The sequence below is a fragment of the Strongylocentrotus purpuratus genome, unplaced genomic scaffold, assembly GCF_000002235.5.
Source record: "Strongylocentrotus purpuratus isolate Spur 01 unplaced genomic scaffold, Spur_5.0 spur5_scaffold_6, whole genome shotgun sequence".
Classification (NCBI taxonomy): Eukaryota; Metazoa; Echinodermata; class Echinoidea; order Camarodonta; family Strongylocentrotidae; genus Strongylocentrotus; species Strongylocentrotus purpuratus.
The window spans coordinates 209,553-230,740 of NW_022145612.1; the positions used below are offsets into that span (position 1 = coordinate 209,553).

General features: G+C 35.0%; 1 protein-coding gene across 4 annotated transcripts in view; it reads left to right on the plus strand.

The window, feature by feature from the left end:
- LOC100892829 overlaps positions 1–18,035 on the plus strand; it is a 32,643-nt gene extending 14,608 nt beyond the window's left edge. For 3 of the 4 annotated variants that reach the window (XM_030972414.1, XM_030972416.1, XM_030972417.1), the window contains 9 exons: positions 1,101–1,312; positions 8,049–8,259; positions 10,189–10,322; positions 10,544–10,811; positions 12,070–12,173; positions 13,633–13,774; positions 14,278–14,484; positions 15,116–15,251; positions 15,812–18,035. In XM_030972414.1, the coding sequence (XP_030828274.1) occupies positions 1,101–1,312; positions 8,049–8,259; positions 10,189–10,322; positions 10,544–10,811; positions 12,070–12,173; positions 13,633–13,774; positions 14,278–14,484; positions 15,116–15,251; positions 15,812–15,983 (1,586 nt within the window). In that variant the 3' untranslated portion in view covers positions 15,984–18,035. The remainder of the gene's footprint in view (positions 1–1,100; positions 1,313–8,048; positions 8,260–10,188; positions 10,323–10,543; positions 10,812–12,069; positions 12,174–13,632; positions 13,775–14,277; positions 14,485–15,115; positions 15,252–15,811) is intronic. The other variant, XM_030972415.1, reaches the window with a different exon arrangement.
- Positions 18,036–21,188: the final 3,153 nt, after the last annotated feature.

Here is a 21,188-nt window from a genome sequence, read left to right on the forward strand (position 1 = left end):
ATGCATGGAATTGACTCAAGTACTGAGGTCGGGTGATTACTAGGCCTACTGATTACACTGTCCATACTTTTAGCAATCAGTTGAGTGATTATAACACTATCACAAAGCCCATCCAATTGCAGACTGAATAATTGATAAGAATAAATCTCCCATGGGAAATTACGATGTATAAGCTGATTACTTGCTTTGTCAGGCCTTGTAAGTAGAAGCTAGGTAGCAATTATAAGGAATCGAAACATTAGACCCCCCCCCCCCCCACCCTGAAAAAATATAGAAGTTTTATTTTTTTTCATATGAGGAATTAATGAGGCCATTCGATGTTGAATTGTATACCATACAGGCCTAATAGTAATACTATATCTTTATACTCTAGACTGCTCATTTTAGGTCTCCTTTATGTTTTTTTAGGCAATGATTTTTTATCCTAGATTTGGTAAAAAAAATTCCTACGTCCTTTGGATTGAAAAAAAGAGGGAAGGAAATTAAACTTTGTATAATGTGATACTCAACCTTTTATTTTATATTGCTGCCGTGTGCTGCAGAACAAGTTTCCTTATGCTTTGATATTGACTGCTAACTTTAGAACCCCAGTCATGCATGATAACTTTCAATTACAAAGTGCAAAGATGTTTGATCAGGTTTTACAGCATCATGATATTGGTATTAAAAAGGAACAAGTGAGAAACTGATGTTTTATCTTCTAAAGCATGTACCGTAAATCTCCACGTATAAGACACACCTGTGTATAAGACGCACCCCTATTTTTTTGGGGGGGGGGGAAGAAAAAAAGAAAAAATGAGGGGAAAGAAAAAAAGAAAAAATGAGGGGAAAAAAAATCATAAAACTACAATTTGAAATTCCAAGGGGTTGCAGCACCAGCCGCCCCCCCCCCCCCCCCCCCCCAGTTCAGTAAGGGTGAAGCTATTAAACCTAGAAAATAACAGAAAATAAAAGTATTTTGAAAATTAGTAGAAACATGTTGCATATATGTTCATTCACAAGTCATGTTCTGAAACGAAGATCTTAAGTTTCAAAACCTTCCTTGAAAAAAACAAGTTAAATCTACTATAATTTGATTTTTTTTTGTTCTCTTATTCTAGAACTGTTCATCAACATGATACTAGCTTTGAACAAGGAAGGCCTATTCAGTCAAAATCCAACGTGGCAGACTGCTTTCTACATTTATAACACTCTATGGAACCTCAGTGATGCCAGTTTGACCCTTGCCCTTCGTCTTGGTCAAGGAGGAATGATCAAGCTTTGTACAACCAACATCTCCCACAAACCTTACAGAGATAATATGGTTCAAAAGGTGTGCTTTATCTTTATTTCTCTATTGATACATGATATTAATTAAATGCATCCCATCTGACATGGAAATAGCTGCTCGCTCTCTCTCTCTCTCTCCTCTCCTCTCCTCTCCTCTCCTCTCCTCTCCACCTCTCTCTCTCCTCTCTCTTGTTATTTGGTAGTCTATGTTCAGATGTTAGTGACCACTTACCCATTTTTCTAGTCTCTAAAAGCTCTAATAATAATAATACTTATCAGCCTAGCTCATTTCGCTTTACTCGGAAGTACTCAGATGATAATATAAGACATTTTCAATATGATCTTTATCATGAAGAATGGACTAATCTCTATAATATGTCAAATGCTAATGATGCATATTCCTTTTTTATTAACCGTTTTACTCAATTGTTTGACAAGCATTTTCCTCTGTCAAAAACTAAACAAACTAAAAGACGCATGAAAAAACCTTGGATTACAAAGTATTTATTAAGATGCATAAAGAAGAAAAATCGTTATCATAAACACTTTCTGCAAAACAATACATTGGATAATGAAAGAAAATACAAAAAAATAGAAATAAATTGAATAATCTGTTAAAGCACGCAAAAAAATCATACTTTTCTAACAGTTTAAAGTTCTTTATAAAAATAATACTAAACAGACTTGGTCAGTTATAAACGCATTACTAAATAAGCCTAAAAAATCTCTACCTGAATACTTTTTTAATGGAACTGAGAAAGTTTGTGATCCAAAACATATAGCAACTGAATTTAATCAACATTTTATAAACTGTTGTAGACAGATAACCACATCAATGGTCAGTTCTTCTAACAATACTTCTTTTAAGGATCATCTGACTGGTTCTATCAACAATTCCATTTTTTTTAATCCTATAACAGAAAATGAAGTTCTACAGATTAGTAAATCACTACAAAACAGTAATTCAGTTGGATTTGATAATCTTAGTACTAACTTAATGAAAAAAATTATATTTTACATTGTACAGCCAGTAGTATTTATATTTAATCTCTCTCTTTCTACAGGCTTAGTCTCAGATAAACTAAAAATAGCTAAAATAACCCCCGTATTTAAAAAAGATGATCTTCATAAATTTGATAATTATAGGCCAATATCTATTCTGCCGTCTATATCAAAGTTGTTAGAAAAATGTATTTATAACCGATTATATTCCTTTTGTTTAAACAATAAAATTCTCACAGATTCACAATATGGCTTTAGGAAAAATCACTCTACTACACACGCTTTGATAGAATTACAAGATAAAGTTTTGTTAGCAATTCATACCAATAAATTTTGCATTGGAATTTTTATGGACCTTTTAAAAGCCTTTGATATTGTTAATCATAGAATACTTGTATCCAAATTAGAACACTATGGGATTAGGGGCTTACCACTATCATGGTTTGAAAGTTATCTTTCTAATAGATCTCAATATGTAGTTTATAATAACAGTTCCTCAAATTTTTCTTCTATTACACACGGCGTACCACAAGGTTCTATCCTAGGTCCTCTACTGTTTTTAATTTACATTAATGATCTTACACATTCTTCTGACCAATTTAATTACATTATGTACGCTGACGATACTACTTTAATTTACACCAAACATAACACTCATAACTTACAAAATAATATCAATACTGAATTAGACAAAGTAACAAAATGGTTCAAATCAAATAGATTGTTGATAAATCCTAGTAAAAAAAATTACATAACTTTCTTCCATAGGCAGTCAAATTACACTAATTCGCTTGATAATTTGTTTATAAAAATAGACGAGGTTCCATTAAATAAGGTAAATAGTGTTAATTTTCTTGGTGTTTGTATTGATTTTAATATGCAATGGGAGGGACAGTCATGTCAATAAAGTCACTCAAAAGGTATCTAAATGTATTGGTATATTATACAGATTAAAGGACTCACTTCAACCTTCAGCATTATTACTACTTTATAATTCATTCATGCTCTCATATTTAAATTATTGTGTTGCTGTTTGGGGTAATTGTAGTCGAACTAAATTAGATAAATTATTTAAATTGCAAAAAAAAGCCCTTCGCATATGCCTTGGATGTCATTATCGTGCCCATTCTGCCCCACTGTTTAGAAAATTGAAATCTCTTAATATTTTTGATTTGTACTATTACTCCATTGCCCTCCTTTGCTTCTTCTACTTTCAAAATAAATTACCTGTTAATATTTTTCAGATGTTCACTCTTAATTACCAGATACATAACCACAATACCCGTTTTAAAAATTCTTTCTTACTTATGGCCAGTAAAAACAAATTAGGTAATAAAATCAGTACGTCATAATTTCCCTGTAATTTGGAACTCCATCCCTAAATATATTTCTGATTGCAAGTCAATTAATTCCTTTAAAAAAAGTTGAAGCAGTTTCTTTATCTCAAATATGTATAGTTACTTATCTTATGTTTATATTTGTGTTATATGTTTTTTGTTTTTTGTTTCTTTTTATTTGATGTTCGTTTTTTTTTTTCTTCTTATTTTAAATCTTTGCTTTACATTATGCTATGAATGCTTTGGGAACTATGCGTGTACAAGGCCTAAGGGCTTTATTTATGTAGTTCCCCATTTCATTTCTAAATTTGTTCATGAATAATTTTGTATCTTTTGTACCAATGTAATTTTTAATCGAGAATGAAATAAATGCGAATTCAATTCAATTTAATTCAATTTGGCAATAGTTCAAGGCTTTGATGCTCTGGAAGTGGTCATTTATTTTCTTTTTTCATGTCATGATGAATTTAAAAGAATCAATCTTCCTATTCATCTATTGTGGTGGTATTTCTTATACCATGCATAAATTATTTGAACTTTAACCAAATGAATACAAGACATGAATTTTGAAATTATAACCTGATGATATTTTGCAAGTCATTTAGGACAAATAAGAAATTAAAACTTATTCTGTGACATGCATTTAAAGAGAAGGTTGAGTTCTGGAAAGAGGTGAAAAATAATTTGTGAGCATTACTCATTCTTATTATGCAAGTGTGGAAGAACATCAGTTAAGACATGTTCCCTGAAAAGCATGGCTCTTCAAATGCCTTCATATTCTAAATATGCATGTAACATCGTAAAAATCGGGGGGGGGGGGGCGGCTTTTTACGCCACGTGTTTGTGTAGTCCCATATACATCTTTCTGTGCAAGTGTTTGTAACTTTACCAAGACTTGGCCAAATTTCTTATCATTTTGATGATTCCACAACCTTGCAATACACACAAATTCGTATATGCTAGATGATCAACCTTTTCTGGTCGGTTCCACACCGTTTCTTTCACAATGCAATCGCATGACCAGAACTCAACTTCATCTTTAAAGTGACTCGGTAACATTGTTGAAGGTTGATGACAAAAATTGCTTAATTTTTGTATAAAATGTTACTTACTATATTCCTTTTACTATACTAACTCTCTGACATGCAAAAAATCCTGAACAAATTCTCAAACCACAAAGATATCTATGGTTTTCTTTGAAGGCGTCGATGTGAGGCACCCTCTAACAGTGATTAACAGTAAATTCTCCCAACCATTTTTGAATTTTCCCAACCGTTTTTCCATGAGAAAAATACATAAAACAGGCTATACAAATCTGTCAACACTTCACTGTCTGGAATGGAATGCAGAGCCATTTTATTGCTTTGTGACGATTTACATTCACCTAAAATGTAATTAAATTGTCCTTGTCTTGATGCTGAACAGGCTTTGACAAGTAGCAGAATAGAAGTAGAATAATATAGTTGGGAGAATTAACGAATCGATCAAATCAGTTTTTCCCAATTTGTACCATGAATAATGATCTGTTTTCACTCAAATTTTCAGATTATCTTTAATTGTGCATCTAGCATTGAAGTCACTACCTTAGCACCACTATCTCTCATCTGAACAATGTTAAAAAGTCCCTTTAATACCACTACTGACAGACAATCGCATGCATGGCATGCAAAGCATTTTAAGCTAAAAGCAAGCAATTAAGGTCCATCACTTTAGTATATTAGTGTTCCATTTAGCACACACCATTACACTAAGTAATGGTAAGCACTTTCTGAGCTATATTTCAGTTTAATCAGATAAAGTAAAGGTACAGGCCTCACTGTTTTCCAATTTACAAAATGTACTTTCATAACATGTTCAGTCAAGCTTATATCTATCTATCTATCTATCTAATGGCTTCTACGTGTATGCGCCAACCAGCTTCACAGCACTCAATTAGTTTGCAGAAGAACCTCCTGCCTCAACGGAATTAAATTCTTCTCTCCCTATTTTTAATCAAATTGACAAAGGTTTTTCTTTTTGTTAGTACATGTACATACTTAAAATATCCTCTCTAGCATTCTCCTGATCAATGATACATGTTACAGGTAGAATTGATATGATGTTTTGTAGATATTTGTCTTGTCAAAGACCAGTATTAAAGCTCTCTCACTTGGTTCTGAGATGAAATTCAATTGTATGAAGCTCTTAGTGTAAACTGTTGTCTGATAATGCCTTTCTAGCCAATACAAAGATTGCAGGGAAACAGTTTATCCATTCAAGTGCCACACATATTTCAAGGGGGAAAAATGACTATTATTTAATGCCCCACTGCCCTACTTGTAGCTACTTGCTCCCTCTATATAAAAAATTTCCCCAATCGGTGCCTGTTGGTCCCCCGTGATCCTCTATTTCTTATGTTATTTGAGAGCTGAGTTGATGAGATAGCAACCTGTCAGTGACCTCGCTGTGTCCCTCCTAGCCACACGAGTGTTGATAAGCTTTAAAGGTTCTACATATTTTTTTATGCAAAGCAGGGATGAGATTCCTCCGCCAATTTTGAGATTTCAAGATGGGGGGGGGAAGACTTTCAGATTATCATTAATTGTACATCTAGCATAGACCTCACTACCTTAGCAGCATTTCTCTCCCATCTGAACAATGTTATAGACTCTAGTCCCTTTATGCAAGATGGGTAACAAATATTTCTCAAATTTAGAACTTAAATGCAAGGAAAATGTGTGCTTTCACATAAATATATTCTAAAGTTTTCTGTGGAAAGGGTCTGTTGCCCCCTTTTAATATTCCTCTGTGTCATCCTTGGTAGAAGTGATGGTAGGATCAAGGGATGTGTAAGAAACCTTTATGTAATGTATATTTCTCATACTTTCTTATGAGCCTAAAATCATAACATCATTTATAACAACCAAGATATTAATTTTCACTGGTCAGGAAAAACAAAATGTAACAATAAAGGAACTCTTTGTGACCTTTGAAATAATAAGTTCCTCTCCCTGCGATGACACATAATGGTACCAAGTGCAGGATGGAAGTGTAGTGTAGGTGGATGGAAATGGATGACTTGTATTAAATTTGAGTGTTTCAGCTGCAACCTTTGGTTTTGAAGGATTAATTATTACTAAAAAGGAAAACAAATTTGCATGAATATGTATATACTTTCTCGAATGAAAATGGCACATAATTGTACAATTTATAAGAAGATATTAAAAATTTATCAGGTAACTTGGTATTTTCACAGACAAATAGTCATCGCTTTCAGCTCTTTAATAGATGTAAGAGATTAATGTTTTTAAATATAGATTGAAGGAGTATGAAGTGTAAAAAGTTATGTATTCATCTCATACTTGTATTAATAATTATACATACATGTAGACATGGCTTATATCAATCAGTGTTTGATTATTGGGGCATTGACATGGTACAGCTGGGGGTTATCTATGACCTTTCTAGTATTTGTGTCTTTTTTTACCAGGAAGAATAACAATTAATCTCCCTTGAGCTATCAAGTTTTCTCTGTCCTTGACTTGAAGTTTAAATCTAAAAATAACTTTTGGAAAAGAATTATAGAATTTCACCCATCAATACATTCATGTATGTGAGACAATCATTACTGTATGTAAATTTGACTCACATGTTACTATTTAAATAATGAGTGTAATTTTGATATTTAAGTTTGCAAAACCTATTTTCAGATATAAGGTTTGAAACAATATTTCAAATTTGGCTACTGGCGGATGGAATCCCAAACATATACCGGTACAGCAAAATTTGTTTTGGAGTGGTTGGTGCCATTTAAATTATTCTATCAGAGCCCAGTTATTTTATGTATTTCTATAGGCAACCTAAACATAGAGCATGACTATTAAGCATTGGCTTCCATTCCAACAAAACCTCTGCCATCTACAGTCCTTATACTGTGCAATTTCATAGTGGTAAGCCTTAGTCTGTTATAGGCTCACTATGTGTTTCCTTGTGTTTTTGTCAAGTCCAGGAAGTAAGGTTTAGTGGGTAAAGGTGTATACCCTCAAGATCCTGTTTATAGAATGATAGTACTCTGGTTACACATCCTACAAGATTTAGAATCATTTTAATAGAGATTCTTTCAATCCTATATTCATGGTTGTTGATGAAGAAATAGATCTGTTTCATGTACATACATGTATGTAACTACAGTATGTGAAGCATGAGTCCTGCTATATGGTTAGTAATGGCACAAATATAGTAAAACTTTGATTTTAAATAAAGAATTGAACTGTTTTTTTTCTGGAAAAGTTGAGAAGTGCCAGAAAGATATGTCAGAGTTACTAATCTGCACTTACTCAATTACGCTTAGGTATAAACATTTATAACTTTCTTTTTTTGTTATCAGATTTTTACCGAAAATTTCACTGATCTGTTTCTTACCTTATGTTTATTCATTGTGTTTGTATTATGTCTTTGTAGAATGTGTTATTTCTAATCAAAGCGTCACTGAATATTCTGCACAACTTAGCCAAGGCACCTGGTAACAAGCATGTATATCGAGAAGAGAAGGTGGTAGAGAGTATGGAACCATTCCTAGAGGGAGACCCTTATCTCAAAGCCGTCAGTATGATGACTCTAGCTTATATTGTTGAAGAAGGACAAGAAGAGATTCTAGCAGAGAAGGGAACCAGTAAGTCAGATCTCCTAATATTCATTGTTCTACAGCCAATCCTTTAAGAATCACCTAAAGTAGGTTGCTACCTCCTATCTCCTACATGTAGCTGTTATTGACCTGTCTTGGAAATAGTTACAAAATCAATTATCTTATCTAGGGTCCGGTGAATTTTGGTTGGTGTGTAAAACCATGGGAACCAAAGAAAACAAGAAAATTGATATTCAAAGGATATATAACCAAAGAATGACAAATTTAGTGCAACATATGTACCCTGGATCATATTTTTTCATGTGTTCTCATATTTACCGTCACTTTGTCTCACTTACAATGAGAGGTAAGAAAATTGCACCATGCAAAGAAATATAGCTGCCTATCAAACTAAAACATGTAAACATAAAACATTATATATTTTTATGCCTCCGTTACGAAGTAGCCGGAGGCATTATGTTTTCGGGTTGTCCGTCCGTCCGTACGTCCGTACGTCCCGTTTTCGTGATCGCGTTATCTGAAGAACTGGTTGATGGATTCCTGCCAAACTTTGGTCATGTATGTATCTTGTAGAGCCGATGAACTGATTAGATTTTGGGGTTACGAGGTCAAGGGTCAAAGGTCACAGGGCTCATTATGTATGCAAAACGAGCTCGTGATCGCGTTATCTGAAGAACTGGTTGATGGATTCCTGCCAAACTTTGGTCATGTATGTATCTTGTAGAGCCGATGAACTGATTAGATTTTGGGGTTACGAGGTCAAGGGTCAAAGGTCACAGGGCTCATTATGTATGCAAAACGAGCTCGTGATCGCGTTATCTGAAGAACTGGTTGATGGATTCCTGCCAAACTTTGGTCATGTATGTATCTTGTAGAGCCGATGAACTGATTAGATTTTGATTTTGGGGTCACGAGGTCAAAGGTCAAAGGTCACAGGGCTCATTATGTATGCAAAACGAGCTCGTGATCGCGTTATCTGAAGAACCGATTGATGGATTGCTGCCAAACTTAGGTCATGTATGTTACTTGCAAAGCCAAAAAACCGATTAGATTTTGAGGTCACGAGGTCAAAGGTCAAAGGCCACAGGGCTCATTATGTATGCAAAACGAGCTTGTGATCGCGTTATCTGAAGAACCGATTGATGGATTGCTGCCAAACTTAGGTCATGTATGTTACTTGCAAAGCCAAAAAACCGATTAGATTTTGAGGTCACGAGGTCAAAGGTCAAAGGCCACAGGGCTCATTATGTATGCAAAACGAGCTTGTGATCGCGTTATCTGAAGAACCGATTGATGGATTGCTGCCAAACTTAGGTCATGTATATTACTTGCAGAGCCGATGAACTGATTAGATGTAGGGGTCACAAGGTCAAAGGTCAAAGGCCACAGGGCACATTATGTATGCAAAAACAGCTCGTGATCGCGTTATCTCAAGAACCGATTGATGGATTCCTGCCAACTTGGGTCATGTATGTTTCTTGCAAAGCCAATGAACTGAGTAGATTCTTGGTTCATAAGGTCAAAGGTCATGGGCTCATTATGTATGCAAAAATAGCTTGTAATCACAATATTCTGAGAACCTGTTAATGGATTACAATTGAACTTGAATTCGAAAAATTTCTTCTGTTTTGGTTTGTAAAATTGCTCTATGACGGAGGCATCATTTTCGACTGCGCGCAGTCGAAGTTCCATCTAGTTAACAATAAAACTATGTGTTCGGCTTACCGCAATAGTGAAATAGATGTTGTTCTATTGGGGGGGGGGGCATTGCCTAAGGATGAAATATTGAACAAACAAAAGGTAGTCAAGTAGTTGTCCTTGATATAATTATCATTGTAACTTATCATTATCAGCTCTCACAAATAATAACACAGCCGAAATGTAAAGTATCTCAAGTTGATACCTAACTCTCATCTTTACTGCATGTAATTGTTTTTATTGAACAACCCATTCCAGATACCATAGAATACCTAGTTGAAATCCTGAAAGACGCTCAGAACAGTAAAGATAAAAGATGTCAAGGGTTATCGGTTGAGGAAGTGACTGCTGCTCTGGGAAGATTAGCTGTTCATGACAACAATAAATACAAGGTAACTCACTTTCCCTTGTTCTCTTCCATTTTCAACTCCATTGTGTTTATCGATAGTTTGCCTTTGTTTCCTTAGGAATAGAAAAGAAGATTTGATTAAGAAATATTTATTAAATTTAAAAAGAAGAATAGCTTTCATCATAAATAGATATCATGCTATACTTTCATGTTTGTATGACTTTGAAGTGGTTTGAGACTATAGTTTGTTTTATCTTCTTGTAGATTGTAGAAGCAGGGGGACTCCCTCTCATGATAAGTATGCTGCATGATGAAAGTGTTGAAACACAAGAAGCCTCAGCTCATGCTGTATGGAACCTGGCTTTCTCTGATGATGTGAGTGAGAAACTGAGAAGTAACACAGACTGTATGATGGCATTACAAGATCTCTCGACTAGTTCCTCATCAGAAGTTGCTAAGGCTGCTAATGGTGCATTGTGGGTAATCAACAAAGAGGGAGAGAAGAAGGATCTGGTGAAGGAGAATGAGGATGGTAAGGTTTGTTTGTTTGTTCCCTAAACTTCACCCACAGGTCTATTTGTACACTCAATTCCTGTCTTATGCATGTTACATTTGATACAATGTATCTGTATCCTAGATGATTAGCCCAGCTTCAGCTTCCTAATGAGTCAAAGTTTACTTAATGCAAGAGTGTCAAATGTAGATGAATGTATTACTAGTGAACATATAGCCATTGCTGGGATTAAAAACTCACAAAAATCTGCCCTAACATTTGAAGAGACAGACTTTTAGGTTGATCTATGGTCATTTTGCTTGCTGGGAAATGGTTTAACAACAAATCAAGTTCAAAGTCTCAATTTTAGTTCATTGCTGTAATACCTGTGTTGAATTAAGAAGGTACTGAGAGATTTTGTTACGAAGTAGCCGAAAGCATTATGTTTTCGGGTTGCCCGTCCGTCCGTCTTGTCCCATTCTCATGATCGCGTTATCTCAAGAACCGATAGATGAATTGCTGCCAAACTTAAACCATGTATGTATCTGGCAGAGCCAATGAACTGATTAGATTTTGGGGTCAGGGGGTCAAAGGTCAAGGGTCACAGGGCTCATTATGTATGCAAAAATAGCTCGTGATCACATTATCTCAAGAACCGATTGATGGATTCCTGCCAAACTTAGGTCATGTATGTATCTAGCAGAGCTAATGAACTGATTAGATTTTGGGGTCACAAAGTCAAAGGTCAAAGGTCACAGGGCTCATGTATGCAAAAATTGCTTGTGATCGCGTTGTCTCAAGAACCGACGGATGGATTTCTGCCAAACTTTAGTCATGTATGTATCTTGCAGAGCCAATGATCTGATAGATTTTGGGGTCAAAGGTCACAGGGCTCATTATATATGCAAACATAGCTTATCACATTATCATTAAACCAATGAACAGATTACCATTACAGGGCTCATTATGTATGCAAAAATAGCTTGTGAACGCCTTCTTATTAGAACTGACGGATAGATTACTATCAAACTTGAGACATGTATGTATCTTGCAGAGCCATTGAACTGATTAGATTTTAGGGTCATAAGATCAAAGACCAAAGAGTCATACATATATTATAATAAAATAACTTGTAATCGCGATATTCTGCGAACCTGTCAATGGATTACAATCAAACTTGACTTTGAAAAATTGCTTTATGGCTGAGGCATCGTTTTCGACTGCGTGCAGTCGAACATCCATCTAGTTGTACTTGGAATTCATCTTAACCTGTAACTGTTCTTGTTTTTGTTTCCAGATACTGGATTGGGACATAGTCTTTCTAGAAAGCAGCCACATATAATGCTGAGCTACCAGTGGGGTTGTCAACCATTAGTCCTTAAAATGAGAGATGTATTGGCGGTAAGCTTCTACATTTAGAAGTACCGGACTCAAATTTATAGATTTAACTTTTCTATGATTAACGTACTATAGTCAAAGTTCTTACCATTATAAAAATCCACTGTTGGTCATAAAGGTAGAATATTTTTTTTACCCCAATTTATGGAATGATTTTGACAATGATTTATTTCTAATAGATCTAGATAATAGTATACATTCTCAAATTTTATTGAATAATAATTGACAAGTGTTTGTTTTGCATGACTGCTAAAGCATGTATATATGCTACTGTGTTCAACAACTAGGGGACCTACTTCCTTCAGCCATAAATGAGGATTAATGCCTCATAAAAGGACACTAATATAGCACATCGAAACGGTTTTGATCCTGGGGCCTCAGTCAGTTACGAGGCCATTGCTTTGTCACTGAACCATGACTGTACGCAGCGGGGGCTAGGGTAGGGGGCAGCCCTCATAAATAAAAAACCCAGAGAAAATGCAATAAATTATCAAAAATTCATGGCATTTTCCCCCTGGTCCCACATGGGTACGGACTGCAAGCTACCTTTACTGAGCTGTAAAGCTAGGGGTCTAATAGCTGTGCTGCTTTATGTGTAGCTATACAATATTAGGGTATAGGTACTTTAGTACAATATACATACGTATACATACCATAACCCTCGGACCTCGTACCGCTACAAAATATGGCGACCGAGCTTTCTCAGTAAATGCCCCTATCCTTTGGAACAAATTACCAGCGCACTTTCATAATATTCATTCTCTCGACCAATTCAAGTCCTTGCTGAAAACGCACCTTTTTAATTCATAAATAATATTCTGCAGTTGTGAGTCGGTCAAAGGAGGTGCACACCGTCTTATTTTTTGTTTGTTCGATCCTATGTTTGATCCTATGTTTGACCTCTTGTATGTATGTTTGTTTGATCTCACTCTTATCTTATTTTTTATTATTATATATGCATGATTTATTGAATAAAGAACAGATGTATAAGTTGTGTGTTTATTATAAGTTTTGGTAAATAATTGTTAAGTCAGAATATGGTGCGCTTAGAGACACCAGTATTAAGCGCCTTATAAATATTGTTTATTATTATTATTATTATTACCAAATTAACACATACAACTGTCACTGAGATAAGGCTACAGGTTTTTAGCACCTGATCAACACCAGTCCATCCTAAATATGATCCGATTAACAACCCCTGGCCCCATCCATGTTCCCTTTCCCATTCTAATGTGGTTTGATAAAGCTTGAGCTCCACACCAATTACACATTTTTAATAGAATATGGGCCCTGACTCTTTTGGTCCTCTTTTGACAAGGTGGGCCCAATATTACATAGTACATTTATGATTCCTTTTATTATTAGTTGTATAGTACGATTCAACTTGATAATTGAAGTAGAATGTTTGATGAATCAATTTACAACTACTAGAAAACTTTCTTGTTTTGATTCTTGGCAGAAAGCTGGATACAACATTTGGGTTGATGTTGACTGCATGTATGGTTCTACATTACAAGCTATGGCTGAAGCCATTGAGAATGCCTGCGCCATTGTCATGTGTATGTCAGAGAGATACAAAGAGAGCCCAAACTGTAGAACAGGTAAGAAAATCATCAATATTATGTAAATCTTTGCTTACAAACAGAGCTCTAATCGTAGAATTGTTAACTATACATCTTACGACGGATAATCAACCTGTTCAAAACATCGAGCCACTCCTACCACCCATCCTCTCCAACCGGCGCTGTAGTTCTCCTTAGAACTATAAGCTAAGAAAGATAACCAACAGTCCTTTTCAGGACTACATACACTCAGGAAAGAAAGATTACAGAGAAAGGACTCCCCAATCCTCCACCCTCTCTAACATGGTGCAACCGCAAGCCTACTGTATATACATCTTATGTAAAACATTGCTTACAAATGGAGCTCAAGCAGTTGAACAGTGAAAGATACTGTACTAAATCATAGATCATATTAACTTACATGTATCATTGTACAATTCAGTTTGAAAGACTAATGATTTGTTTACGTTTATGCAGAGTTTAGGACCCAAAAGCAAGTCTAATTCTCATTGAGAAACTTGTTGATGATAATTTTATTATAGAAGCTGAATATGCATTTCAACTGCGAAAGCGTATCATCCCTGTGATGATGGAAGAATACTACCAGCCCGATGGCTGGCTTGGTATCATCCTTGGTGCTAAGTTCTATATGGATTTCTCTGGGAGGCTAGACATTGAGGAAGAAATGAACAAGTTACTCAAGGAAGTTCAGATGCATTCTGCAGAAGCCAAGATTATTTACAAAGATGGTATGCCTTCCTTCTCTCTTATTTTGATAGGGACCTTGGCTAAATATGATCTCTCCAAGATTTAATTGGATGATAATAGTGCCAAGTTTAAAGATGTGTGAAAATGAAAGGACACAAATGAATGTTAATGGATATTGATTTTTATGCCTCTGCTACAAAGTAGTTTTCGGGTTGTCCATCCATCCATCCGTCTGTACGTCCCGTTCTTGTGATCGCATTATCTCAAGAACCGATTGATGGATTACCCCCAACCTCGGGACATGTATGTATCTTGCAGGGCCAATGAACTGATTAGATATTAGGGTCATGAGGTCAAAGTTGAAAGGGTCATACATGTAAATGAAAAATCGCTTGTAATCAAATTTAGCTGACATTTAAGCCTCATCAAGATGATATATGCATTCACTTATTCTTCCTCTGTGTGATAAAATTATAATTCTCAAGAATTATGTAGTTTACCTTTGGACTCTTCTGGAATTGCCACTACATTTGCCTAAGCTACATTAAATGATATTGAATTTTGAATATGATTCCCAGATTTAAGAGCTTAAATTCTTACGTTCCTAATTTCTTTACTCCTTTTAAAACTTATTACCATTGTAAAATATGAATAAATGTTTTTGACTTTCAGATACTGATGATGGAGTTTTGGTTGGTGCTAGTATTTCATTTCCTCTAGAGAGTGCAGGGATATCAATTAAAATGGAGAGCTTGGATTGGTCTGCATCTCAAGTACAGGATTGGCTCATAGAAAATGAGTTAGAGCAGTAAGTATGAAGTATTTATTATTATGTATTGAGCACTATATAAGCCTAGGATATTAGAAGTAGTAGTAGTTATAATAGTATTATAAATTGTGTCTTAGTCTGGCAAGCAGAAAACTAGATGCAGTTATTGTTAGGCCTGTGTAAATTATTATTTTACCAGTTTTCAAAGTTTAATTAACTTCTGATTGATAAGTAAAATAAGTTTAACTACTATTTCTACAAAAATTGTATACCGGTATATCATAACCCGGATTTACCTCTGAGCTATCATGGGTACCGTATTATTTTCTTCATTTTGTATTAACTGTGAACATTGGTTGGCTCTATGAATACATTTTCTGTTTTCTTCAACTTAATTGTCTCACCTTCTACTGGGAAAAAAAGTCCTTTATGAAATTAATATCATCACAAAAAACAAACAAAAATAATTTATATCATTTGCAATTTGTTATACCGATATGTGCATGTATATAATAAATATCTTCTCTCGCATTTCTCTCTCTCTCTCTCTCTCTCTCTCTCCCTTTCTCTCTCTCTCTCTCTCTCTCTCTCTCGCTCAGCTTGCGACCATTGATGGCTGAATATAATGGTAAGCTACTCAATCAGCTCTACAAAATGAGACAAGAGGCTCCAGATTTCTTCTACTTGAGCATTAAAGAAGACTTTGGCCTGAAAAAATTGATTGACATCTTAAGATTTACAGAAGCACTTGACTCATTGCTCAGTAATTAAATCAGCTTTCTATTAGGTCTTCATTAGCTAAGCAAAGGCTAACCTAGACAACTCAGCCCAAGATTTGGTCTTTATTGACTACACGGACTAACTCAGCTCAAGGTTTGGTCTTTATTGACTAGTCAAAGACTAATTTGGTTCTATATTCGGTCTTGATTCAATTCTGATGGAAAAAAATAATTTATTGTTGTTAATGATTGGCTCTTCCAAAGAACCTAAGCCTGTACATGTGTCTGAAAATCATTGCCCCATTTTTTTTTCTCTCTCTCTCTCTCTGTATGTCTTAAATCAACTCTGAAGCGCATGTCAAGAGGCATTTCATATTGCCAACTGATCAGTGTTAATGTTATATCAAGCATTCCTCACATTTATAACTTTTTACATCTTAACATAAGTATATACTGCCTACGACTCAACAATAACTTTTCATGAACTCATACTCAATATTCTATTCTTAAACCATCATCATAGGTTTTGTATAGATTTTTTTTCTTTTTCCAAGTACATCTGTGTACATCATTGTAAATGAAATCTAATAATGGTTGAAGCCATATGCCACTCTTGTGCTATATTTGTATATGGTAATATATTGACTATGCATACTACTCTATCTTTCATCAGATTTAATGTCAATATTTGGGAAACTTTGAAGTATTTTGTCATCTTGTTCCATATATTACCAAGTATTGTGGAGTTCAGATCATAACTTGATATATGTCAATTAACTTCAAATTAGGTCTGATACATGGTCTGGTTTGGCCATTAACGTCATAATAATGAAATAAAATGTAATATGTTGTCGTTAACATGTGGGACAATATAGCTTTGACTTGCAGAATACAAAAGGTCTTGTACAGTCATTGGTACAGGAGTTGTGGTTCAAGAGTTTTAACTCTTAAATGGAGATACAAAGTCATGGTTTTTAGCAGTGGCATATGTCCTTTGGCGAGACATAATGCAAATGTGCCACTTTGCACCCAGGGGGGGGGGGGGGGGCTGGTAGATGCCAAAAGCAATAGTTATTGAATTCTCTGACATGCATTCTTTTATAGTGGTCATACGGTGAGAATATGCCATTGAGAACGAAACAGTTATGTGCATGCATTGCAATTCTTATTACATGTCTGGTTATGAAAGCTGTGTGCCAAAAATGACAAAGTTTTAGGGTTTATTATTAGTACATGTATTTGTTTAGTGAACACATGCAGTTTTAGATTTTATTGTTTGTTTTTACCATTTCTGGTGCTCTGAAGTTTATTTTATTTTAACAAAAATTAATTTGTGATGAAATTTATTTCTGAAATGTTTATGATTTGCAATAATTTTCCTTTCATGTTGTGGTTTGGATGTGGTACCAGTGTTCTATTCCTGGGTACATCAGTCAATATTTGGAATTCTACAGTGAAATTTTGTTTTAAGAGTATTGTTTATGAAGATTTTTATTTTTCTACTTTTATAAAGAAGGATTGTACATATTATACAAAGATATGGTGATGCCTATTTACATCACAGTTATATGTGCAGATAAGACACCCTTACATGCAATCACTTACTATGCTATGTGCAATTAGATGTACATGTATACTGCCGAACCTTACAGGTAATAATAAAATAGAACTATATACAGTGTAATAATGCTTTTGAAAGCTATTTGAAAGTTTCAAGCAATTTGATAATTGAACAAATGTTTAATGTCTTTCATATCCTTGTGTATTTTGTGTTTACTTTACAGCATTAACTGCACGTTTTCACATTGATAATTGATCAATTGTTGTGTTCCCCAAATTGAGACATACTTAGTTATTTTGGTGCTTATGACAATTCGGAATGATTTTGTATAAAAGACCATAGAATGGTAAATCGTATCTATAAGTTGTTAGCTACTGGAATTAAGTAGCTAAGTTGAAGTGATTTGTTTAGCTTCTACATAATTAAATGAAATGCTGTTAACCCAAGATAGGTATATGTGGGCAGTTTGAATTGAAAGTAGAAAAGAATAGTTGTAAGATTATGTGAATGTGTGAAGTAGAACATATATGATTAACAAAATGATTGGTGGTGTATTTTTATTTTTTTCGTTTGAATGCACAAATATTTGTATCATTACCTATAATTGGACACTAAGCTCATTAAGGATGTTGGCTCCACAAGTTTGACACACCAGGGTGATAATAGGGTATAATACTGATTGAGCTGTACGAAATCTCTTACATGATTGATATAGTGGCTGTACAATTTCGATTTTATATAACCTAGAATTTACTTTACCGTACTATACATTTTTGTCAAGTGGACATGAGCTGAGCAAGTCCTAGAATTAATTCCACACATTACAATGAAATCCAATATTGTAGTTTATCTAATGAACAACCCTGATGGTAGAGCTGCTGAAATAGGAATACTTTGATGTAAATTCATATGTATTATTCCAATGGGACATACATATTGTAACTCAATCCCGTTCCCTGTCTTCTCAACCAGCTGCAAGCATAGATCATTTGGTAGATTGTATCATTTATGTTCATACTCTTATGAATTGCCTTTTGGTCATTTGTATGTGAGCTTAGAAGTCTTGCTTTAATGAAAATATTTCTGTCAAGTGTGTTGGTCATAATTATATTGTAAAAAGATGTGTGCTTGTATGTAACCCTTAGTCATTAAGATGCCAGTGCAATATTGTCAAGAAGTATTTACAATATACATGTATGTATAGTATCTTGGTGCAGTATTGCAATCACTATATCAGTTTGATTGGACATGTAAAGAAATGAACTTTGCCATACATGTATATCATAAAGTAATATGCACTGTTCATTTATTTGATGTGATTGGTATACAATAGTTGTGTCCATGCAGTGCTGTGTAATTCCATCTTCAGCTTTTAATCTTTTTTGTCTTCAATTCTATATGTATCAAGGTAAAGCTACAGTCCCATATACGTCCCGGACCGTCCCGGACCATCCCGGACCCCATCCGGGGTGATCCGGGATTCGGTCCGTGTTGACACCGTGTTGGCACCGGGGTGGTCCTGGATGGTCCTGGATGGTCCTGGATGGTCCTGGATGGTCCTGGGCGGTCCGGGAGTCGACCCCGGATGTTTTTGACGGTCAAAAACTGCCGGGGTGGTCCGGGACGGTCCGGGACAATAGTTTGATCCGGGGTGATCCGTGTAGCCACCGTGCTGGGTCCGGGGTCATCCGTAGTGGCGCCGGGGCGGTCCGTGTTGATCCGTGGCAGTCCGGGAGTGAGTTATTGACCGCCCAGGACCATCCAGGACCATCCAGGACCACCCCGGTGCCAACACGGTGTCAACACGGACCGAATCCCGGATCACCCCGGATGGAGTCCGGGATGGTCCGGGACGGTCCGGGACGTATATGGGACTGTAGCTTAAAAGCATCACACTTTTTTTAACAAAACATCCCGGACCATCCCGGATCACCCTAGACCATGGTCCGGGATGGTCCGGAGTGGTCCGTGCTCGTCCGTGCTGGTCCGGCTTTATATGGGACTGGGGCTTAATGCAGATTGGAAAAACAGAGTAGATGTATGCATAAAAGAACAACATTATTGCCACAAGATGTACAATGAAAGATAATGAAAATTTTATTCAAATCCCATCTGTTTATATACAGAAGTAAATAATATTACATTTAGTCAATAGCATACTTATAATGGCAGTACCAACTACTACTGAAAAGAACAAGTAGGATTCCTGTTAACATTGCCTTAAATGAAGTTAACTCAGTAATTAACTCAGAAGTTAATACAGTAATTAAAACATGTGTTTGCAGTTATGCAGTCTAATTTCTCTTGTAAAATAGATTTTGAATACTGTACTTCTAATGCAACCTCCATGTTGTTTTATCAAATAACTTGTATGGCTATTACACAATACCAATGTCTATTTTTTACCTTGCTATTTAGGGGAAATGTGCACCTTTCATAAACATTTGTTTATTGAAAATATCTTGGTAATAAAAATTGTCAGGAAGACTACATAAAACATTTATATATTTGGTTATTGCTATTTTTTTTTGGAAATAACCCTTAGGCAGGTCATATATTGTGGAAGCATACAGCTTAAGGAAATGAGAGAGAAGCTCAATTATACACTTGGTTTGGTGTAACAGCAATCATGTAGTCAAGGCTCGCAGTTTCTATTCACATTTTTTTTAAATTGTACACGTTACATAGCCTTTACTACAACAATTATTAGCTACAATATGATTTCCATGATCGACCAAAACATATTCAACCCTGACCGTTCACTACACAAAACAATTAAATTATTAATACCACAAAAAACAAATTACATGTACTATCATAGAACATGTATACTTGTTTAACTTCTCCTGTGCCATTTGTTGTAAATAAATATTCTAAAGTTAACCTTTGACTTGCAAATGCTTTGTTTTATTGTTAGTTTGGGCCTCAATATCGGAATAGACTTCACTGTGAAGACAAGTGATTAAAGAAGAATATGGCCATTCTAAGCCTACACCAAATTAATCAAGACTTAAATTGAATGGTAGAATTTGTTGCCCACAGCATAGAAGGAATTAAACCAGTATTAAATCAAATACAATACTAAAATTATTCACTAAATTTATCATTTCTCAAATTGGAATGAATATTCAGTTCTGTGATACACATAAAGAACATTCACAGTTGCTTTACAATCAAGACCTGCTCAATTTTTATTTCAAACTACAATAAATAACAGAACTTTTTAATTATATCACATAATAAACAGCACAGACAATGGCCACAAAAAAAAATCACATACATCTCATTACATGATTTATGTCTAGTCACATATACAACATAACAGCTGATATCTTTATTCCTGTTATGTTTGTTTTTAAAGCAATGAAGTAATACATATGTACCAGCATATTAAAAGTGGAAGAAGTGGATTGAACAGTCAAGCATACACTATATATCTAGGTGTAAACAAAGGAACATTTACCAAGATACATTTCACATTTGTTGCAACTGGTCAATCAGATACATACATGTACATACCTCTAATTTGCATCGTATAAATATATATGAACATGCTATATAATGAGCTTATGTATTAGGTCTCTAAAAAACGACATGTATCTGCCGCATAATAGTTGCACTTGTGCCATCCTATTGAAAAAATATACATTTAGTTATATACATGTAAATTGTATAAACGTACCTGGCTGGGTGAAT